This window comes from Phyllopteryx taeniolatus, chromosome 20, assembly GCF_024500385.1.
Source record: "Phyllopteryx taeniolatus isolate TA_2022b chromosome 20, UOR_Ptae_1.2, whole genome shotgun sequence".
Taxonomy (NCBI): domain Eukaryota; kingdom Metazoa; phylum Chordata; class Actinopteri; order Syngnathiformes; family Syngnathidae; genus Phyllopteryx; species Phyllopteryx taeniolatus.
This window is the reverse complement of record NC_084521.1, coordinates 16,163,684-16,186,633: the sequence shown is the minus strand read 5'-3', so window position 1 is coordinate 16,186,633 and position 22,950 is coordinate 16,163,684. Positions and strand designations below refer to the sequence as shown.

General features: G+C 45.4%; 1 protein-coding gene across 4 annotated transcripts; it reads left to right on the top strand.

Annotated features, from left to right (window-relative positions):
• The first annotated feature begins 3,895 nt into the window (after nucleotides 1-3,895).
• On the top strand, nucleotides 3,896-22,565 carry dcaf11 (ddb1 and cul4 associated factor 11). Of its 4 annotated transcripts, none has more exons than XM_061758954.1 (15): nucleotides 3,896-4,104; nucleotides 6,973-7,204; nucleotides 8,848-8,933; nucleotides 9,052-9,170; nucleotides 12,034-12,098; nucleotides 12,797-12,897; nucleotides 13,088-13,234; nucleotides 13,991-14,045; nucleotides 14,368-14,436; nucleotides 14,629-14,686; nucleotides 14,805-14,990; nucleotides 16,466-16,619; nucleotides 18,798-18,950; nucleotides 19,024-19,130; nucleotides 21,944-22,565. In XM_061758954.1, the coding sequence occupies exons 2-15, from the start codon at nucleotides 6,987-6,989 to the stop codon at nucleotides 22,031-22,033; spliced, it is 1,608 nt and encodes a 535-aa protein (XP_061614938.1). In that variant the 5' UTR covers nucleotides 3,896-4,104; nucleotides 6,973-6,986; the 3' UTR covers nucleotides 22,034-22,565. The 4 variants fall into 4 exon arrangements, with proteins under 4 accessions (XP_061614938.1, XP_061614936.1, XP_061614940.1 ...); XM_061758952.1 differs by having other exon boundaries at nucleotides 8,848-8,975; XM_061758956.1 differs by lacking the exon at nucleotides 3,896-4,104 and adding an exon at nucleotides 8,496-8,693 and having other exon boundaries at nucleotides 7,068-7,204.
• Nucleotides 22,566-22,950: the final 385 nt, after the last annotated feature.

Below are 22,950 nucleotides of genomic sequence, written 5' to 3'. Positions count from 1 at the left end.
TCGCTGGAAGATAACGTTGTAAAAGCCATATGTTTTGAGGTATGTAATCATAATCCTATTCTGGAATAATAGCATTTGAAAAACATTGTGGAAAAGCTGACTGAACAATTAGTTTCTATTAAATATTAATTATACATAATTTGTCAAATATATTGCCTGGGCAAACAAGTTAAAATAGTTTGTCTGGGAAAACAAATTAAATTGGCTGAAGGCGCAAGGCTACTGAAACTGAAGGTGACGTAACAACTGAACGCGCATGCGATAGTGACTTCAGTTTCAAACCTCAACAAGTTAATATTTTCAAACTGTTGTTATTTTTAAAGCAACTGGGTTTTTCACTTAACGTTGAAGTTATGACCAGATAAACTAATTGCCCGTAAGACTTGTGAATACCTACATGCCCCACATCGGATCAATTACAACCCAAATTCCAATTAAGTTGGGATGTTGTGTTCAACACAAATACAAACAGAATACAATGATTTGCAAATCATGTTCATTTAATTGAATACACTACAAAGACAAGATATTTGATGTTCAAACTGATACACTTTGTTTTGAGCAAATAATCCTTAACTTAGAATTTTATGGCTGCAACGTGTTCCAAAAAAGCTGGAACAGGGTCATGTTTACCACTGTGTTACATCATCTTTTCTTTGAACGACATTCAACAAACGTTCGGGAACTGAGGACACTAATTGTTGAAGCTTTGTAGGTGGGATTCTTTCCCATTCTTGCTCGATGTACAGCTTCAGCTGTTAAACAGTCCGGGGTTTTACGCTTCATAATGCGCCACACATTTTCAATGGGAGACAGCTCTGGACCGCAGGCAGGCCAGTCTAGTACCCGCACTCTTTTACTACGAAGCCACGCTGTTGTAACACGTGCAGAATGTGGTTTGGCATTGTCTTGCTGAAATAAGCAGGGGCGTCCATGAAAAAGACGTCGCTTGGATGGCAGCATATGTTTCTCCAAAACCTTTATGTACCTTTCAGCATTAATGGTGCCTTCACAGATGTGCAAGTTACCCATGCCATTGGCACTAACACAGCCCCGTACCATCCCAGATGCTGGCTTTTGAACTTTGCATCCATAACAGTCCGGATGGTTCTTTTCCTCTTTGGCCCGGAGGACACGACATCCACAATTTCCGAAAACAATTTGAAATGTGAAACTTGTCGGACCACAGAACTCTTTTCCACTTTGCGTCGGTCCATCTTAGATGAGCTCGGGCCCAGAGAAGCCGGCGGCGTTTCTGGGTGTTGTTGATAAATGGCTTTTGCTTTGCATAGTAGAGTTTCAAGTTGCACTTACAGATGTAGCGCCAAACTGTATTTACTGACATATGTTTTGTGAAGTGTTCCTGAGCCCATGTGGTGATATCCTTTACACATTGATGTCTGAGGGATCGAAGGTCACGGGCATTCAATGTTGGTTTTTCCCGCTTACATGCAGTGATTTCTCCGGATTCTCGGAACCTTTTGATGATATTATGGACCGTAGATGATGAAATCCCTAAGTTCCTTGTGTACGTTGAGGAACATTGTCCTTAAACTATTTGACTCTTTTCTCATGCACTTGTTCACAAAGAGGCGAACCTCGCCCCATCTTTGCTTGTGAATGACTGAGCAATTCAGGGAAACTCCTTTTCTACCCAATCATGGCACCCACCAGTTCCCAATGAGCCTCTTCACGGATAAATCCCGGTTTTCACTGTTCAGGGCAGATGGCAGATGCCGTGTGTGGGTGAGCGGTTTGCTGATCAGAATCATCTTTATTTGCCGAGTATGTCCAAAAAACACAAGGAATTTGTCTCCTGCCGGATGGTGGGCCAGAATTCCCTTCAATCTGTCAAGAAATTTGTTCTCCGTAGGCCATACCGAACTCCTTCCATGCCTGAGTTTTTGCCTCAGCGACCACCAAAGCAACATTTTGCTTGCCCTATCAGTACCCATTGGCTTCCTCCAGAGTCCCATAGGCTAAAAAGGCCAGATAAGACTCCTTCAGCTTGACTGCATACCTGGTTGGTTTCCACCGACTGGTTTGGGGATTACCACCATGACAGGCATCGACCACCTTGAGAGCATTGAAGTCCCCGAGCAAACTGAGGGAGTCCCCCACGTGAGTGTTGTCCGACAACTCCAAAAACGGAGGATATAAAGTGCTGTATTGTGCATTGGCACAAACGACACCCAAAGTGGGAGGGAGGCTTCCCTCTCGTCCGCTGGGGTGAACCCCAACGTACAGGCACAGAGCTGTGAGGCGATTAAGTATGCCCACACCTGCTCGGTACTTCTCATCCAGAGAAAATCCAGAGTGCAGATGAGTCCAACCCCTCTCAAGCGGACTAGTTCCGGAAGGGTACTAGGAATGTACATCGACCGGTAAATCGAGAGCTTTGGCTTTCGGCTCAGCTCCTTCTTCACCACAACAGACCGATTCAGAATCCACATTACTGCAGACGCTGCACTGAGCCGCCTGTTGATCTCCTGCCTTATTCTTCCCTCACTCAGGAACAAGACCCCAAGATACTTGACAACGCCCCCCTCTGATTTATGCAGACATAGGAAGACGTTTTCCCTCCCGGAGGTGGGGCTTGATGGCGGGAAGCCTGGGTGCCAGGCCTGCACTGAAGTACCTCATCCTGGCACAGCCTGAGGAAGCAACATGGGTGCCCTTCCCTCGGATTCACCACCTGTGGGTGGGACAAGGGGGCCGGGTGCAATGCGAGTTGGGTGGCGGCCGAAGGCGGGGACCATGGCGTTCTGATCCCCGGTTACAGAAGCTAGCTCTAGGGACGTCAAATGTCACCTCCATGGCAGGGGAATAATAATAGTAATTATTATTATTATTATTATTCATCCATCCATATTCTACACCGCTTAATCTTATCAGGGTCGCGGGTATGCTGGAGCCTATCCCAGCTAACTGCAGGCAGGAGGCGGGGTACACCCTGAAGTGGTTGCCAGCCAATCGCAGGGCACATTTCAACAAAGAACCGTTCCCACTCACATTCCCACCTTCGGACAATTTAGAGTCTTCAATTTAACCTACCGTTCATGTTTTGGGGATGTGGGAGGAACCCGGAGTACCCGGAGAAAACCCACGCAGGCACGGGGAGAACATGCGAACTCCACACAGGCGAGGCCGGATTTGAACCCGCAACCTCACAACAGTGAGGCAGATGTGCTAACCAGACGTTCACCGTGCCGCATATTTTATTAATCATTATTATTACAACACAAAGGAATAGAATATAACTAATAAGAAAACCCGTTTTACATAATTATATATTATATAATATATAACATGATTATTTCTGAATGCATCCACTAACAGTTCAATCGAGAGCAACTGAACTGTTAACTATAATTTATTATTACTGTATGTTACTGCATTGCATTGTGTTTAATCCGCACATCGTTGCCAGTGACGTGACGGCGAAAGGTCAGAGGCACAATTTAGTAAACAACATGGCGTATTACACTGCGGTCAAGCCAGCCGCCCCTAATTTTGTTCATACTAGGCATTACGGTAATAAGTCGCCAACTCGCGGCGAGAGGTATGGCAAGACAAGTCCAGATCTGTGACAGACCACCAAGGACTCCACCAAAAGAGGTTTGATGAAGAGCTGATATTTGATTTCAAAATAAAAGTCTCTGAAAACTGCATATTCATTACCCCTGACAGAAAAAAATCTGTTCAAACAAATCTATGAGATATCGCAACACCGGTCCAGTTCTGGGGGACGCTACACCACCCCAGTGCATCTCAAGATTCAAATTAACTTTGCTGGTTGCATTCCGTAACCGAAGAGGGGTTGACGACTTTTATTTTGAAGGTGGCTTTCGCCGCGAGTTGGCGACTTATTACCGTAATGCCGACTATGAACAAAATTAGGGGCGGCTGGTTTGACTGCTACTTCACGAGTGGAGTCGAAAACTGGAGTGGACGACAGATGAAGCACCGTGCGGCCATCCTTGGGATTTTTTTTTTTTTTTTATAACCAAGCACAAGGCGTTTTATGTTTGGACTCAACCGAAGTAACACAACGGGGATAGCAACCACAGAGCGGCGTCAAGGAGACCGTTTGACAACCAAACGGTAATGTGGACGTCAAACTCGTTAGCATTGGTGCTAGCTCACAAGAATATTAGCTCACGTAGCTTGAGCACGCTAAGCAAACAGTAGAAATGCTGCTTCCTGGATTGATGTTTTTGTAACATTTCAAAGGAAGAGCTGACTCTGTAACTGTTTTGCTACCATTTCAAGTGAAGAGATGACTCTGTAACCAGTCAGCAATCTCGAAGTGACATAACGACATCGCATTGGTGCCACTGGATTCAAGTTGTTTGCGCTTTGACATTGTTTTCATGTTGGCTTACAGCTAAATCGATGTTCTTTTCTGTTAAAGGCGTCATTTACACAACGAGGCTGTTTTACCTGTATCCAGTCTGGTTATAAAAATTTGAAATAGAAAAATGTTTCCCTTTAGATTGTTTACCCAAATCAGGGGTAGTTTTTTTTTTTTAATGTAATACAAATTCAAATAAACATGCATATTAAAGTACAGTGAAATGATCCCATTAGGTTGTTTATGGTTACGCTGGTTATTTTATTTGTTCATAGAAGAAGAAGAAGAAAAAAAAAAAAACCTGTTAAATTGTTTATTGTTGCTCTGTCCGGTTAAAAACGGATCCCAATAGGGCGTTATTTATTTTTCGTTTTTATGCAATTTAAAAGTGATCACATTAGATTGTTTACCCTTACGCAGTCTGATTGGTTTTCATAAAAAAAATAACCGCATCCCATTAGCAGGCAAGCTACTCGCACAATGTAGTGAGCTAGACTACAAGTTAGTCTACATCACAGGTCTCAAACTCAAGGCCCGGGGGCCCGATCCGGCCCGCCACTTGATTCGATGTGCCCTGCGAAGGCAACTTCCGTGATTCGTGTTCAAATCTGCACCGAAATGTCAAATAGTCATATATCATAATGATCATGTTGAGATACTGCAAGCATTTTTGTGTTACCAAACATGAACAATAGTTGAAAAACCCATTACCCTTGGTTTCTGATTCCAAAACTAGTTCATAAATTTCGTGTGTAAATATGATGAGACGATTAAAGATTTTTATGGTTTCACTGTCATAACGGCCCTCTGAGGGAAACCGTAACTACAATATGGCCCCCGACAAAAATTAGTTTGACACCCCTGCTCTACATCGACTCGTGGACAAAATTGTTGGTACTCCTCTGTCAATGAAAGAAAAGCCCACAGTGGTCACAGAAATAACTTGAATCTGACAAAAGTAATAATACATAAAACAATTAAGGAAAATTAACCAATGAAAATCAGACATTGTTTTTTATTTTTGGTTCACCAGAATTATTTTTAAAAACTAACTAGTGAAACAGGCAACAAAAAGGATGGCACCTTTAAATATTTTGTTGCACAACCTTTTGAGGCAATCCCTGCAATACATTTTTTTTTAACTTTCAATGAGACTTCTGCACCTCTCAGCAGATATTTTGTCTTTGGATTTTGCCACCAGAGTACTCCAATGTTTTGCGTTTAGCCTTTTTTTTTTTTTTTTTTTTTTTTTTTGAGAGATTTTTTTTTTTTTTGCTGTGTCTTTTGGGTCAAGGCCCATGATCTGCAACTGAGACCAAGCTTTCTGACACTAGGCAACACATTTCTCTCTAGAATAGTGATTTCGAACCTTTATTGCACTACGGCACATAATTTGACATTGGAAAAATCTCAAGGCACACCACCAAACAAACACACACACACTTCATTTCTGTAGTTTCTGCCATCTAATACAAGGCCATTTATTTGTTCTGTCTGTCACAATACGTCACTTGCATAGCTAGAGGAACATAGATGCATTATTTGACAATTCTTCTTCTTGGTATGCTTTATTTTTGTGCCTGTGAACATCTCGCTTTTTTAATGCTTTATTTTCAACAGTGGTGTCCTCCTTGGTTGTCTCCCATGAAGTCCACTTTGGCTCAAACAATGACGGATGGTGCTCTCTGACACTAATGTACCTTGGCCTTAGAGTTCACCTTTAGTCTCTTTGGAGGTTGTTCTGGGCTCTTTTAGTTAGCATTTGTTTTATCTTTCTCTTCAGTTTGTGATCATTTCCCTCCTGTGGCCACGTCCAGGGAGGTTGGCTACAGTGGATCCAAAACCTTTGAATAATATGAACTGCACTTTACACCGATCTGATTGGCGTTGTCGGTATCGGCCGATAATGACAAAGTCATTTCGCGCATTCAACAACAACAAGCCGTGGTTCACTGCCAAACTTAAGCAGCTTCGCCAAGCTAAGGAGGACGCATATCAAAGCGGGAACAGGGCCATGTATAATCGAGCTAGAAACTAGCTGACTAAAGAAATTAACATTGCAAAGAGGAACTATGCAGCAAAGTCGCAAAAACAGTTTAGCGCTAACGACTCTAAATCAGTCTGGCATGCATTCCAATCGCTGACAAATTAAGACTTTCATTCGTCTTGGAGTCCTTCAGGTGTTTTTTGGCAAACTCCATGCGGGCTTTCATGTGTCTTGAACTGAGGAGAGGCTTCCGTCAGGCCACTCTGCCATAAAGCCCCGACTGGTGGAGGGCCGCAGTGACGGTCGACTCTCTAGAACTTTCAGTTTGGCCGGACGGCCGGCTCTAGGAAGGGTTCTGGTCGTCCCAAACGTCTTCCATTTCAGGATTATGGAGGCCATGATTATGTTTTTATGTTATTCCAGTTGTAGATGATCTATTTGATTGTAATTGATTGTTTTTGTATGTATTGTTTTTGTGAGAGTGGCTGTTTGGAAAAGTAATTTCAGCCCTCTGTATGTTCCACATACAGCATATTGAGGACTGACTTGAGAATAAAATGCTACCATACTATATCTTGGACATGTACTACCTCAGATGTCACGTTAATTTCAGCTGCTTTCTTCCGACCAGGCGCTCTTCAGTCTATGGGCTCTCAGTCCAGTTCTGGGATGTCTGGTCGAAGGCGCTCTTCCAGTGGCAGCCCAGTTGATCAGTCTGAATTAGAAGAGCGAAACCAGAGCAGCAGCAGCAGCAGCAGCGCCAGCGGCAGCAGCGGCAGCGGCAGCAGGCAGCAAAGAGAAACGGTGTCAGCATCAGAGGAGGACGTCGACTTAGCTGAAGTCCTGGCTTACCTACTGAGGAGGTGAATTTTGTCGACTCAACACAACGCACAATTACAATATGAGCAGCTTTCCTCCCATTTTTTGGGGTCCAGCTTTAATGTCAAACTCGTATCAGCTCAACTGTAACTGCAACCCGCCATTTTGATAATGGCATAACACAATCACAGTGATACCTTGACTTATGAGTGCCCCGACTCACAAGTTTTTGAATTCACGAGCCGTCGGTTGTTTTTTTTATTTTGTATTTGTAAGGCAAAAGCCTTCCGTTTGTGAGCCAAATATGGAGCCACAAGCGAGCTTCAGATACGGTGCCGTTTGAGTGAAGTGAAAAAAAAAAAAAAGCAATTCAAGGGATACATCCATCCATCCATCCATCCATTTTCTGAGCCGCTTATCCTCACTGTTCTAATTCATTTCAAAACATGCAGAATTTTCATGCACATTTAGTAACTTCATAAACTGTTTCAAAAATTGTAAGGGGCCCCGCCATGTTTATCGAACGTGACTGGATAAACCGATAGTGACGTCCCGTGCTCAATCTGTGGACCACACTGCACAATGAGTAGTGATCATGCATATTGCTTCGAGCGTTGATCATGGAAGGATTAGGCCGTATCGTTTCAAACCAACACGAGCAACGAGGCCTCCCGAAAGAGATTCTCCTTTGGAGGAGGAATATGCTTCTTTTTAAAGTTTTGTGTAATTAATATTTGATTCATGTATAGGGTACCTCCCATATGCGTTATAGGGGGTAACTGCATCAGCATGCCTTGTCTGGGATGGATGGAACGGCCAACAGCAACAGATCAATCAATTTTGCCCAACAAATCCACTTCCCACTCCCAACAAATGCCAAATAACTGACCAAAGCTACCGCATGCATATATTAAGAACAGCGGTAATGGAGATCAGGGGCCTCGTGTACAAAAGGCCCGTACGCACAAAAACGTGGCGTACGTTCTTTTTCACGGCAAAGTTCAGCTGTATCAAGAGTGGAATGAGCGTGGAAATGTGCGGTGCCTCACGCCAACTTCGTGGCTGGCGTACGCGCCTTTCCACAGCTGTTGGTGCTTTGGCGACACTTGCAGGTGATGCTGGGGAACTGTTATAAAACATCTGCGCATCAGAGACACATGAACAATTCGCATTGAGGAACAATTAATGCTTGCTAACATTTGATTTCAACAGTGTAAAAGAGGCAAGCACTCAGAATTCACTTGTTAACAAGAGTATTTAATGAATCACTGATATTTGTGAGGACGCCTATTAATTAATCAAGGCGATCATTTATGCTGCCTATTGCACTTTCAGGTGTTTATTGAAGAGGACAAATGCAGTCAAAACGCATAAATGCAAAATGGAAGGATAAGACACTTCAAGTGAAATGAATGGCAAACCTGACTAACTCCAGCTCCTGCTGTCACTCACTAGGCCTGATGAAGACTCTACATAATTTATATTTGAACTTTACCCATGAGTGACTTGGCCCAGCTGTCTGTTTTATAAAATGTAAGTCAATGTGGCCCTTGAGAACAAGTATGGGCAAAAGACACTGACTTGGATAGTTTCTTGTCAACGTGTAGCGAAACAGGGAAGGTGGGAGCGACATGGTCAACGCTGTGCATGTCCACATTGCAACTTGAAATTGTGTGTATTTGTGCAGGGGCCAGGTCAGACTGGTCCATGGCAGCGGAGCCACAGGGCTGCAGCTGGTTCAGTCATACTCAGATTCCGATGAGGACAGCGATGGTGCGTGGGAGGGTTGGCTGGGCAACCGCTACAATCCGCCTGGTAACCTCAGAAAGAGGCGACTGTGAACTCTTCTGTATGACTGTTGACAATTCTGAGTCTTGTGTTACTTCGACAGTGGACACCCAGCCTGACACGCATGAGCTGGACCGCAGTGAGATCCGAACTCGGATCCTGCTGGCCACTGCTTCGTCTGACCTGAAAGGCAAAACAAGTTTCACACACATGGTAACAGAGGTGAGTCTTGAAGGTCAACGCATTAGAGGCTTAACGTGAGTCGTAATGTAAGGGATAGGGCTCGGTGTGCTCAAATATAATCGCTTATTTTCTCAATAATGTGATTTTCAATAGAGCATCATAAAATGCGCCGTCAAACCGCGTGGCTCGGAAATTGCATAGAGTGGATATCAAAAGTCTACACACCCCTGATCAGGTTTTTGTGATATAAAAAAAATGAGACCAAAATAAGTAATTTCCAAACTTTTCACCACCATTAATGTGATCCATAACCTGTACAACTCAAGTAAAGAAAATAAGAAGCCTTTTGACAAGGTTAAGTCAAAATAAACAGCTGCAATAATGTGGTTGGTGAAATGTGCACACCAACCTTATAATTAGGGTTGTGGTTGTGTTCAGATTTAACCAATCACATTCAAATAAAGAGCAAATGTTCTCGTAGGCTTTTCCTGAAACCAGAATGTGGTTTGGCATTGTCTTGCCGAAATAAGCAGGGGCGTCCATGAAAAAGACGTTGCTTGGATGGCAGCATATGTTTCTCCAAAACCTGTATGTACCTTTCAGCATTAATGGTGCCTTCACAGATGTGTAAGTTACCCATGCCATTGGCACTAACACAGCCCCATACCATCACAGATGCTGACTTTTGAACTTTGCGTCCATAACAGTACGGATGTTTCGTTTCCTCTTTGGCCCGGAGGACACGATGTCCACATTTTCCAAAATAATTTGAAATGTGGACTCGTAGGACCACATAACACTTTTCCACTTTGCATCAGTTCATCTTAGATGAGCTCGGGCCCAGAGAAGACGGCGCCGTTTCTGGGTGATAAATGGCTTTTGCTTTGCATAGTAGAGTTTCAAGTTGCACTTACGGATGTAGCGCCAAACTGTATTTACTGACATTGGTTTTCTGAAGTGTTCCTGAGCCCATGTGGCGATATCCTTTACACATTGATGTCTGAGGGATCGAAGGTCACGGGCATTCAATGTTGGTTTTCGGCCTTGCCGCTTGCATGCAGTGATTTCTCCAGATTCTCTGAACCTTTCGATGATAGTATGGACTGTAGATGATCAACTCCCTAAATTCCTTGCAATTGTACGTTGAGGAACATTGTCCTTAAACTGTTGGACTATTTTCTCACGCACTTGTTCACTAAGAGGTGAACCCCGCCCCATCTTTGCTTGCAAATGACTGAGCAATTCAGGGAAGCTCCTTTTTCTACCCAATCGTGGCCCCCGTCTGTTCTGTTCCCTATTAGCCTGTTCAAACAGGTGTTTGATGAGCATTCCTCAACTTTCTCAGTCTTTTTTGCCACCTGTCCCAGCTTTTTTGGAACGTGTTGCAGCCATAAAATTCTATGTTAACGATTATTTGCTAAAAACAATCAAGTTTATCAGTTTGAAAACATCCGTTAAAACATTAGCGCTCAAAGGTGTGTGTGTGTTAGTTCCCCACATAACGCACACACATGCATACACAAGCACACAGGAAAGTTAGCTGTTTATAAACCATAAGCACAGTGCCACACATGATCAATATTCAGGTAGTAGTTGACTTCAGCGAACCCATTTTCAGCGTCCTTGGATTGACAGATGGAGGTCTCATCACAGTCCAGCAGCTCGGGTGCAGGCCTTATTTGATATTTCATCCTTTATTTAACCAGGTAAAAGCTTATTGAGAGATGAAATCTCTCTTTCAAAAGCCAAGAGGCAGCAGAAATGATTCAGTATGTAACACAACTCCATGTGTGGTTCTGGGGTTTTTGCTCACCGTTCTTGTGATAATTTGGACCCCACTGGGTGAGATCTTGCGTGGAGCCCCAGATCGAGGGAGATTATCAGTGGTCTTGTATGTCTTCCATTTTCTAATAACAGTTGATTTCTTCACACCAAGCTGCTTACCTATTGCAGATTCAGTCTTCCCAGCCTGGTGCAGGTCTACAATTTAGTTTCTGGTGTCCTTTGACAGCTCTTTGGTCTTGGCCATAGTGGAGTTTGGCGTGTGACTGTTTTAGGTTGTGGACGGGTGTCTTTTATACTGATGAGTTCAAACCGGTGCCATTAATACAAGTAACGAGCGGAGGAAAGAGGAGCCTCTGAAAGAAGCTACAGGTCTGTCAGAGCCAGAAATCTTGCTTGTTTGTAGGTGAACCAATACTTACTTTCTACCATTCCATCCATTTTCAACACCGCTTATCCTGGTTAGGGTCGCGGGACACTGGAGCCTATCCAGGCTGACTACGGGCGAAAGGCAGACTGCACCCTGAACCGGTCGCCAGTCAGTCACAGGGCACACACAACACGGACAACCATTCGCACTCACATTCACACCGTCACTGAGTGGGAACCGAACCCACGCTGCCTGCGCCAAAGTCAGGCGAGTGTACCGCTAGGCCATCAGTGACTCACTTTCCACCATAATTTGCTCAGAAAATTCTTTCAAAATCATTCAATGTGATTTTGTGGCTTTTTCTTTCTTTCTTTCTTTTCTTTTCCCTCCTCATTTTGTCTCTCATAGGTGAGGTATACCTGTGTTGGAAATGACAGGCCTCTCTCATCTTTTGAAGTGGGGGAACTTGCACAATTGGTGGCTGACTAAATACCTCTGTAAAAGCCCCTCTGTATAAATTTAAGCATCAACCGTCATATAGGGTTAGGATTACTGTATCTGTACTCCGTGACGATAAATTGCAGGGACTCATTGTTCCAGGGCTGGGACTCATTGTTTCCAGACATGTGTATCCTGGGACTCAAATAGTCTCAAGACCTCCTCATACACGATTTCAAAAATGCCTAACACTTGACAATATATGGGTAGTCAAGTATTGTTTTTTTTGTTTGTTGTTGTTGTCTTGATTAGAGGGAGCAAGGAAGGTGTAGAGGCTCGAGTTTTTCCCACGGAGAGTGCAGTCGGATCCGCTCGCAGTAAGTGCTCGTAAAAGCAGTCAGGTCTCTCAAATACACTGGATGTTTGGAACTTGCACAGTTATAGCGGTTTGAATGTCAGGCATGACTAATTTTGGGCGGCAGTGGTTCAGTAGGTAGAGCCGGTCATCCGGTGACCGAAGGGTCGCCGGTTCGAATCCCGGCTCCGACTGTCCGGATGTCGAAGTGTCCTTGAACAAGACACTGAACCCTAATTTGCTCCCAGTGGCCCTGGCGGCGCCTTGCATGGCGGCAGCCCCCCCTCTGGTGTGTGAATTTGTGTGTGAATGGGTGAACGTGAGGCTTTGTAAAGCGCTTTGGGGACTGGTAGTGCAGATAAAGCGCTATATAAGTGCAGTCCATTTACCGTTTTAATTTGTGTCATGCAAGCCCCAGCGGGCCGGCTCGGATTTTGGTAGAAAAGGAATTTGTCATTCCTGTTCAAAATAGTAAAATATCGATAGCGCGCCCAAAGACGGGGTCTGCGTTAAAGTGCTTTATGATGATGGATGAGCTTATTGTGTTGAGTTCAGAGATGTATTTCCTTATGCTGTCACAATTATTCGGCCATAAAACAGTTCTGAAGGGCCACTCTACTCTTTTTATAATTTTTTGTTTTTGTTTTTGTTTTTTTGCATTTTGCATTTATGAGGGGAATCATGTTGTTCTGTCATATTTCATTTGTGTTTCCATCCTAGTTTCCTGCCAAACTATGTCTCTCACACGGCTACATACCACCACAAAGCCTTCTGCGGCGTCTACAGCGAGGATGGAAACATGTTCCTGTCTGCCTGCCAGGGTAAAATACCCAAAACAAGCAAAACTGAAACCTAGCAATTTTTAAATTAAATAAACAGACGCTTTATACAGTCTACTGTGTATGAGGTGTATTAACGACTGCGTGCGCCGCTCATTAAAGCTGAGAGACTGAAACGCCCTCTAATATTGCAGTATGGCTTGTTCCTGTTGAAAAATATGTTCTGCTTCAGATCAGAACATCCGCTTGTACGATACAAGCAGAGGACGCTTTCTACTACGGCAAACGGTGAAGGCTCGAGATGTTGGCTGGAGCGTTCTGGACGTCTGCTTCACGCCGGACGCGCAGCACGTGCTCTACTCCAGCTGGTCAGACTACAGTGAGTAGAGGGCGCTATTGAGTCTGGAACTTGTAGCACTCCGCTCTGTGTACTTGCCATATGTCTTTCAAATAGTGGCTTGACTAGACGACAAGTCTCATAGACAAATGAACACCTCGCCTCAAAGTTGGTCTTGGTATGCTACATCCTGATTTCTATAGCGACCAAATAGTGTAGCAGTGGTTAAAAAAAGAACAGGGCCTCTCCTGTCTCCCGCTGGCATTCACAGGCATCTTCAAGTCTGTGTTTGCAAGGCTCAGGCTGTTATCATGAGTATCTGGCGAAAGGAGAAGGTATTTCAATTCCGCTAGTGTGGAGTATATGCCACAAGACAAGACTTCTCTATGTAGAGATAAAGTTGCAAATGTCGTGAATTGGTACTTTGTGAAGTTGTGCAAACGCTTTACACAAAAGTTTTACAGTGTAAGGAGTGAGTATCAAGTCGGCTCATGCACGGTTCGAATGGCCCGGCGGGACTTTTCCCTAGTTCACGAATGTAACAATTCTCCGTTGACCTGTCAGCAGACAGCAGCTCATCGAGCGCCACACTTACACAATCATTTGTTCAAATAACTGCCGTATCCCAAATAAACAAACAACCCTGTCCACTATTGGAAGAAATGAAGGGAAGGTGTTTTGACAGCGAGAGAGCAGCCACATTACTGTTTTTAAAATCCTGCTTTCAAACAACGTATTCTGTTACTTGAATGACAAATGGCAGCGTGAAGCGTTTCTCTGTTTGTGTCTCCCCTGCAGTTCATCTGTGCAGCATCAATGGGGACAGTGGGGACCACACTGCATTGGACCTCAAGTTAGTGTTTCACCTCATAGTAACTTAGACCTTTTCAAAGCAGCTCATTTATCACTCTCCACCAAACGAACCTACCTTTCCCTCCATTGCCATCTGGACGAATGATGATGTCGTACACTGTCATCCTTTTTCCACGATTTGTAGTTTCGCCATTTGTGTCTTTGCTAATTGCAGAAGTGACCGTGGCCCCTTAGGCCGTCACGCCACCATATACTGTTTAAAAATAGCATCCTTAAAGATGTGACATTTTGTGTGTCAAGTGTTGTTGCATTTGGCGTTAGTTAACCTGCTTGCGTGTGTGTTTTGTGCTTTTGTTTTGTAGTCCAGATGAGAGGAGGTTCTGTGTGTTCTCACTGGCTGCGTCCACAGATGGCAAAGAGATCCTGGGAGGGTGAATGCAGTTTGTTTTTCTGGGAAATAACAGTTTTTCTTCAAGACCTTTGAATTGGATCATCTCATTATCTTCTGTCCGTTTGTTCCATCGAGAAGCTCGTCGCACTCTCTCCTTAATAGAAGGCCTGCTTCTTAAACTAGTGACGCATGACACTAGTTTGTTCAGTCTCTTCTTCTCTTCTCCATTCAGAGCAAATGACGGCTGTCTTTATGTCTTTGACCTCGAGCAGAATAAAAGAACACTGAAGGTGAGTTTTTCCGGGTTACATGCACTCTGTGTCTGTGTCAGGGTGAGCTAAGACATTAGCAAAACCCAAACCATGCCCCTCTCATATTAAGGGCCAGCTTTACTCATGGTTTGCACAGATCGATGCCCACCAGGATGACGTGAACGCGGTGGCGTTTGCCGACAACTCGTCCCAGCTGCTGTTCTCCGGCAGTGACGATGCACTGTGCAAAGTGTGGGACAGGAGGACGCTGCGGGAGGATATGCCGCAGCCAGTCGGACAGCTGGCGGGCCACCGGGACGGCATCACCTTCATCCACAGCAAGGTGCGGGCGGGGGTGGAGGCAGTGGGTGTTTTTTATCAATCTGTCCGTGCCAACATTGCCTCACACTCACCACAGGAAGAGTTTGAGTGAGTGCGCAGTGTACCACGGTATAATCAATAGCCTTACCTGGAGGTCAACACCATCTGCACCCTCAAGCTGTATGACATTCCCCGGCCATACAATTAGGCGCAATATAATCAAATCCAATGCAAGAGCTGCGTAGAAAATGAAGTTTTGCTCAGTTTTGATTGACATGATCAGTCTGATAGCACGTTGGACTAGTTATTAATCAGTACATCTGCCTCACTCTTCTGTGGTTCAGGGTTGGAATCTGGTCTCCAGCCTCCCGGTGTGGAGTAGAGCGCTCTCGCCATGCTTGCATGGGTTTCCTGTGGGTACTCTGAAGTGAATGTTCCAAAAAAACATGCCCGATTGAAGAAACCAGCAACTCAACTTTAAATATACCTTAAAAGAACACCCAGAAAATACATCAGTCACAAGTAAAATAATATATTAAACAATAGAAATAATAAAACGAAATCAAAATCAGTCATGGCTATAAACATCGGCACGCCTGGGGTAACTGTATTCTCTATTATATGTATTTGTCTAAAAAAATCCTGTCAACATTCTGGCATTTAGCAAATAAAAATGTTGCAATCCTAATGGACCTAAAACGGGTCCGTTTTACTCCAATTTCATGTCAGCACAGTCACGGGTAAAGCCATGACTATCCGCTGTTCCTGCTGTGCATACCTTGGCCTCTTCGGGGGCGATGTGGTGCGTGCGATGCATGCATGGATGTGCATATTTACAGAAAGCTAAAAAAAAAAAAAAAAAAAAGAGTAGATGAAGAATGTCGCAATCAAATTTGATGAGACTCGTTTTTCACAGACTAGGGAGAATATATGCCTGTGACAATTGTGACATTGTCTGTCTGTATGTGTCACTACGGCGTTTGTGCGTGAATATTCGCTTTTTTTAAGTTAAATCCCTCCTGTGATGCTAATGTTAGCTATCCCGTCAAAGGGTATTTGCATTGACTGCCAGCATAAGCTGGCAATGTCTAAAACCATGCGTGTGTATACAATGTGTGCAATTATTTTAGTTTTGCATTTAGTTTTACAGTCAACTCCAACTGAGGGGGGGGTCAAGAAATAGCTTAAAGCACGCTCAGGGAGGGCGGAAGAACATGCGTCAAATATTGCACATACGAGCAACACGGGGTGCGTTCCGGATGAGTTTACAACGCAGGAACTTGCATACACAACCCGCGCTGCGGCACATTAATCGTTTTTCTTTGGTTATTACATTTTTCTGATTATGAAAAGCCAAAATCTAAATCATGACGAAATTTTGAGTACTCACCCAGCCCGACCAAAACGTGTGCATTATTCAGAGGCCAATTTGTACACCGTATCCTGATTTACCATCAGCTGTCATACCCTCTATTGTCACCGTTCGTATCGTGGCAGGGCGATGCGCGCTATCTGATCAGCAACTCGAAGGACCAGTCTATCAAGCTCTGGGACGTGAGGAAGTTCTCGCCCAAAGAGGGGTTGGCAGCCTCGCGCCTGGCCGTCACCCAGCAGAACTGGGATTACCGCTGGCAGCGGGTTCCCCAAAGAGGTATGTGGTCTGAATGGCAAGGTCCCGATGAAGAGCAAAGGCAGAGTTGAAGCTCGTAAGACATAAACGATCCATTCTATGACAGGAGTTAACTTCCAAGTTTGGATATCTTATTGAACCAAAGCAGTATTTTACATCAGAAAAAGGAGTCCATTTTGATTATTTCCAACGGCACACTAGTGTGTCATGGCACGCTTGTTGGGAGTCGCTGATCTAAACAAGTTCTCCCATAGAATAAAGTAATTCATTCCTGTCGCCATAAAAATACCTTTAATAATGGTACAGACGAGGGTTCTCGTTACTGAAGAAGGCAGTGTTGAAGGTATTCAATAGTCCCTTCGCGCATGCGCAGTTCCAGCATGCATACCAAAAATGTCGTTTGCTCCGGTGTCACTACAGAATCTTCTCGCCTGAACACAAGGATTCTCATTGACAGAGAACGCTGGCAGTCATTTGGGACTCACAGAACCGTAGTTGCATATGTAACTTTCGTCCTATTTCATCCCTGCTGATCGCCAGAGGGCGGTGCTGAAAGCACTAAATGTTTTTTACCAGCTAAGTCACGAGGAATCCCAGACATAAATCTAACTGAGAAGCCTCTGGAGACCCAAAAGCTAACTGAGAAGCCTCTGGAGACCCAAAAGCTAACTGAGAAGCCTCTGGAGACCCAAAAGCTATGCGCAGTGGATGGGAAGTAGCGACATACACAATGTAAAATACGGCATATGTGCCAGGCGTCTTACATGAGGCAGCGACACGTATATCCTCCAGGGGTTCCCCCCTCAGGGCAGTCCAAGGTGTGGCAAGATACCTGGTAGAGTGACAATGCACACCCGCTGGCAGGGGGCGCTTTGACATCTGACAAGAATGGCGAATGACATCCATCATCCAGTGAGACAAACGCTGCTCGGGAGAGAGCAGAGCCCGTCTCAGAGGCCTGAAAAGAGACCAGCCCAGAACATAGTGTCTCCAGCGTGTCCTGGGTCGTCCCCGGGGTCTCCTCTCGGTGGGATGTGCCCGGAACACCTCACCGGGGAGGCGTCCGGGAGGTATCCGAGGTGCTGATTCTCGTCCCAGCCGCTTCATACTCGGCTGCAAACCGCTCCAGTGAGAGTTGGAGATCACGGCTTGATGAAGCGAACAGATCCACATCATCTGCAAAAAGCAGAGATGCAATACTGAGGCCACCAAACCGGACCCCTTCTACGCCTCGGCTGCGCCGAGAAATTCTGTCCAGAAAAGTAGAGCTGGTCCACTGGTCCATGGCCAGGATGAAAACCACACTGCTCCTCCTGAATCTGAGATTTGACTTCCCGACAGAACCTCCTCTCCAGCACCCCTGAATAGACCTTACCAGGGAGGAGTGTGATCCCCCTGTAATTGGAACACACCCTCCGGTGTGGACCACCACCCCAGTCTGCCAATCCAGAGGCACTGTCCCCGATGTCCACTCGATGTTGCAGAGGCGTGTCAACCAGGACAGCCCCACTACATCCAGAGCCTTTAGGAACTCCGGGCGAATCTCATCCACCCCCGGGGCCTTGCCACCGAGGAGCTTTTTCACCACCTTGGTGACCTCAACCCCAGAGATAGGAGAGCCCGCCTCAGAGAACCCAGACTCTGCCTTCCTCATGAGAAGGCGTGTCGGTGGAGTTGAGGAGGTCTTCCAAGTATTCTCCCCACCGACTCACAACGTCCCGAGTCGAGGTCAGCGGCGCCCCATCCCCACTAACACTGCTTTCCCCTCCTGAGACGGCGGATGGTGGACCAGAATTTCCTCGACGCTGTCCGGAAGTCTTTTTCCATGGCCTTACCGAGCTCCTCCCATGCCCGAGTTTTTGCCTCCGCGACCACCAAAGCTGCCTTCCGCTTGGCCAGCCGGGAGTCCCGCAGGCCAAAAAGGCCCGATAGGACTCGACTTGACGGCATTCCTCACCGTTGATAAATATTAAATAACATTACACACAAATTTAAAATGTTACATACGTGCATGCAAATATTACCAATTGTATACCAAATGCCAAAGTTACCAATAACGAAGATTTTATTCACTCAATTTTGAACAATAACAGAGGCTTGAGCTGCAAATCATCCATCAATTCTTCTCTGCTCTCTAATGACTTTCACACGTCCTCAAGCAGAACATTACTTTTTCTTCCACACATTGTTATGTCGCAGCCCTGAGGCGACACAAGCTGGTCGGCGACACCTCGGTGATGACGTACCGTGGCCACGGCGTCCTGCACACGCTCATCCGCTGTCGTTTCTCGCCCGAGTTCAGCACGGGACAGAGGTTCATCTACTCCGGGTGCTCTACCGGCAAGATTGTCAGTGAGTGGAGCCTCCGTTTTGAGCAGCGGTCCCTTGCTATCGAGTGTTTCATCACTTTTTTGTCTTTGTACAGTCTACGATGTGTTGACAGGCGCCGTGGTTTCTAAACTGTTGGGTCATGGTGCCTGCGTGAGGGACGTCACTTGGCACCCGTACGACGACAACATCATCAGTAGCTCTGTGAGTGCCATGACAAAAATACAGTGGAACCTTGACTTGCGAACGTTGCCTGTGCACTGTCAGCTGTTTATTGAACAGGACAAACAATCAAACAGACAAATACGAAATGAAAACACTCGGAAGGAGCATGGAACACACACCAAAGCTGACCTATGTCACTCACTAAAGGCACACGAATATACTACTGTGTGTGTGTGTGTGTGTGTGCTTGCATGGATGCATGCGGTAAGACCATTTTTTATATTTTTTGATATTATTTTTTTTCTTTATTAAAAACCCCCCAAAATTGGGGAGTTTTTTTTGGGGGGGGCTGGAACTGATTCATTGCATTTCAATTCATTTCAGTGGGGAAAAGGTATTTGACATACGCAGAGGTTGGCACAGTACAGAATACTGTATTCAAGTAAGAGTACTGTTACTTGAGAATAATTTGACTCAAGTAAAGGGGATGTCCTGATCGTATTTCTCTGCACCGACGTCCGAGTCTTTGATTTTAAGGCCCTGCCGATATCGAGTCCCGATCCGATACCTTGACGAAGCATTAAAAATTCATATACAGCGGAACCTCGATAAAACGGACCCCAATATAAGCGATATCGGACAAAACGGACCATCAGGACTGACAACGTGTCCAAAAATAGTTTCCATCTGTCACTTAAAATGCCGTTGACAAAGTCTCTTAGTTCCAGACTTGGCCACTGTTGTTTACTGGCACTGTGATGCAATGCAAGCAGAGAATGGGGTTGACATATTTCCGGGTCACAGATATACAATATGACAAGATCCATTTCCAAAAAGCCCACGTTTCCCGTGCCTACGTGGCGGCCATGTTGAATGTGGGGCATTGACGGCATGTCTTCGAGGAATACAAAACACAAGTCTTTGGTGTCTGGAACATGCTATTTTTGGTCCAGCAACAGATTTGGTTTGTCACGCCATTTGCCTTTGGCAACGGATTTGGGAAAAGGAAGCACACTAATTCCTCACAGCTTTCCTGCCAGAAGATACACCAAGTACAAAGTCGACCACCATCTGTCCCTCCAAGTTCCTTTCCTGGATGCCGTACTTACCCATCACTTCTTCATCACCCCTGTTTCCTTCACCAACATGTCCATTACAATCTGCACCAATCACGACTCTCTCTCTGTCTGGGATGCTCGGAACTACTTCGTCTAGCGCCTTCCAGGGTTTCTCTTACACCTCCGGGTCACAGCCGACCTGTGGGGCATAGCCGCGAATCACATTATACATAACACCCTCAATTTCAGGTTTCAGCCTCATCTTTCGATCCCATAGACATTCTTAGCTAACGCTTCCTTTAAAATACCCCGACTCCATTTCTCTTCCCATCTACACCACGGTAAAACAATTGAACCCCTGCCCCTAAACTTCTAGCCTTACTGCCTTTCCACCTGCTCTCCTGGACACACAATATATCAACCTTCTTCCTAATCATCCTGTTAACCAACTCCCGAGATTTTTCCCTAACTTGAGGAATAATCACGATTAACAATCGTCATTACAATATTGGTCAAAAGCATCGTGCAGCGTTAATCACACCCTACCCTTCTCACTGTTATTGCCCACGTGAGCATTGAAATCTCCCAGCAGAACGAGGGAGTCCTCCGCCGCAGAGCTCTCTAGCAGCCTCTCCAAGGACTCCATCAAGGGTGGGTACTCTGAGCTGCTGTTTGGTGCATTGGCACAACCAACAGTCAGGACCCGTCCCCCCACCCAACGTGGAGGGAGGCTACCCTCTCGTCCCCCGGGGTCAACCCCAACGTACAGGCACCAAGCCGGGGGGGGGGGGGAATCCAGAGTGGCAGATAGTCCAACCCCTCTCAAGAGGACTGGTACTCGAGCCCAAACTGTGTGCGGAGGCGAGCTGGTCGGAACTTCTTGACCTCGCACACCAGCCTCAGGCTTCTTCCCTGCCAGAGAGGTAACATTCCACGTCCCTCGAGCCAGCTTATGTAGCCCAGTTCACTATGCATCCGGACCCCCCCGGTCCTCACCTCCAGGCCTGGCTTCGGGGCAGGGCAGGGCAGTCACCCGCATTTGGTCATCCAAAAATGGTCCTCATCATAGGAGGTTCAGAGCCATGCTTTGTCTGCATAAAGCCCCAGGTAAGCGCAGCTCCTAGGATCACACAAACCCCATAATAAGGTGACGGCTCAGGGACTAGATTATCCAATCACGGAAAAAATACACTTTATTTGTGTTTCTCTGGAGACCACGATGAAACCCATTGCCTTGTCTGTACGTGTACGTGTACGTGTGTGTGTGCGTGCGTGTGTTTTTCCAGATTAGAAATAATTTTTTTGAAATGCCAGAAGAATCTTTTTAGGCTGCCAAAAGAACACATGCACCACAACTTCTTGTATTTATATTCAAATGCATTCCTGTTTTCATTTTTGATTCTTCTATAATTACCACCACCACTTTGTGTGCAGCTGTGCTTGTTTTAAAGTTGAGTTGAGTTGAGGCCAAGAACATCAAACGATTCTCGTTAAATAAATTGTTTGCAAATTTCTCGCTTGTACAAATCGGATGCTGTCATCATCCGTGGCTCACGTTTGTCCATGTCGCCCCTGTTCCTGATTCCGCCCCTCAATCTCAGTCATCAGTTGCAGTAATTTGACAAACTAACTCATAGAAAGTACAGAGTGTCTGTTTTCAAAATGTAGGGAGTAAAATACTCAAGTTCAGTACAGACACCTGAAAAATCTATGAGAGTACCAGAACGACTTAGTTACTTCCCAAGCACTGAGAGAAGCCAGTAAGAAGTTACCATTCTCATGATGTGTTCGCAGTGGGACTGCGGCGTGCGAATGTGGGAGCACAGACAAACTCACCCTCTGGAAGAAGAGCGAGAGAGCAGAGAAGAGGGAGAAGCTGCGTGAGACGAGGACACCGCAAACGCGGCATTGCAGGAGGAGCCCGCGCCCGGAGGGAAGTCCACTTGCAAAGAGACTTAGCTTTCAATTCAGCCTTGGCTATGATGATCAGAATTTTTAGAGTGAGATGCTCGGGTGCCATCAAGAGACAGGACACGCCTACGCTTGCTTAAGTCACAAGCCCGACATTATTCTTTTGGCCTGTGACTCCGGTGCAAAAGCGAAACCATATTTGAACACGGAGGGGAGAAAGTGGCGGTCAAAATTGTCAAGTATCGGTGCAGACATTGTCTCAAGTGTGTTGAAAAGATGTCCGCTCTTGTCTGTTTTCAGGGGGCCCGATTACGCAAAAACCGTAAATCCCTCAATGTAAGATTCAAAGCTGTCATGCACCTTCTGTGAGTGCACACAGAATTGTCTCTCAATGCTGAGATGACGCCAAATCATCATGTAGGGATCTTCTGGACCCCAGTCAGCACCCAGCTCGAGAAATGCGAATGATTAAAAAGAGACAAAAAAATACTTTGTTAAGCACGAATCAGATGTGTTGTAATGATTCTGTCCAATTGCAGCGAAGGAGCGAGCGAGCGAGAAACCTACAAACGGATCTGGTCTTGCAGTTTCCTGGAACATTTCGCTCAACACAGTTTGATAGTAACATTCAAACCTTTGTCTCTTTTTTATGTTCATAATCACTTTTAAGTCTTTTAAGTCAATTGATCAAATGTTGAACCAGACTGAACCCAACTGGCTACTTCAGTTCTTCAGAAGTTGGAACACCATTAAAACATGTGATATGTTAGTTTCAATAACGTCACTCATATTTCAGTGTAGCGTATTTTCACGACCATAAGGCGCACTTAAAAGTCTTACATTTTCTCCAAAACGGACGGGGCACAATCTAGAAGTGTTGTTGTGTGACT

What these genes read in the sequence shown, in the direction of transcription:
- dcaf11 (XM_061758952.1), top strand. Translation starts at nt 6,987, where the DNA reads ATGGGCTCTCAGTCCAGTTCTGGGATGTCTGGTCGAAGGCGCTCTTCC. An exon ending in CTCTACCGGCAAGATTGTCA is followed by an intron (nt 18,951 to 19,023) that starts GTGAGTGGAGCC and finishes GTCTTTGTACAG; the next exon opens with TCTACGATGTGTTGACAGGC. An exon ending in ACAACATCATCAGTAGCTCT is followed by an intron (nt 19,131 to 21,943) that starts GTGAGTGCCATG and finishes ATGTGTTCGCAG; the next exon opens with TGGGACTGCGGCGTGCGAAT.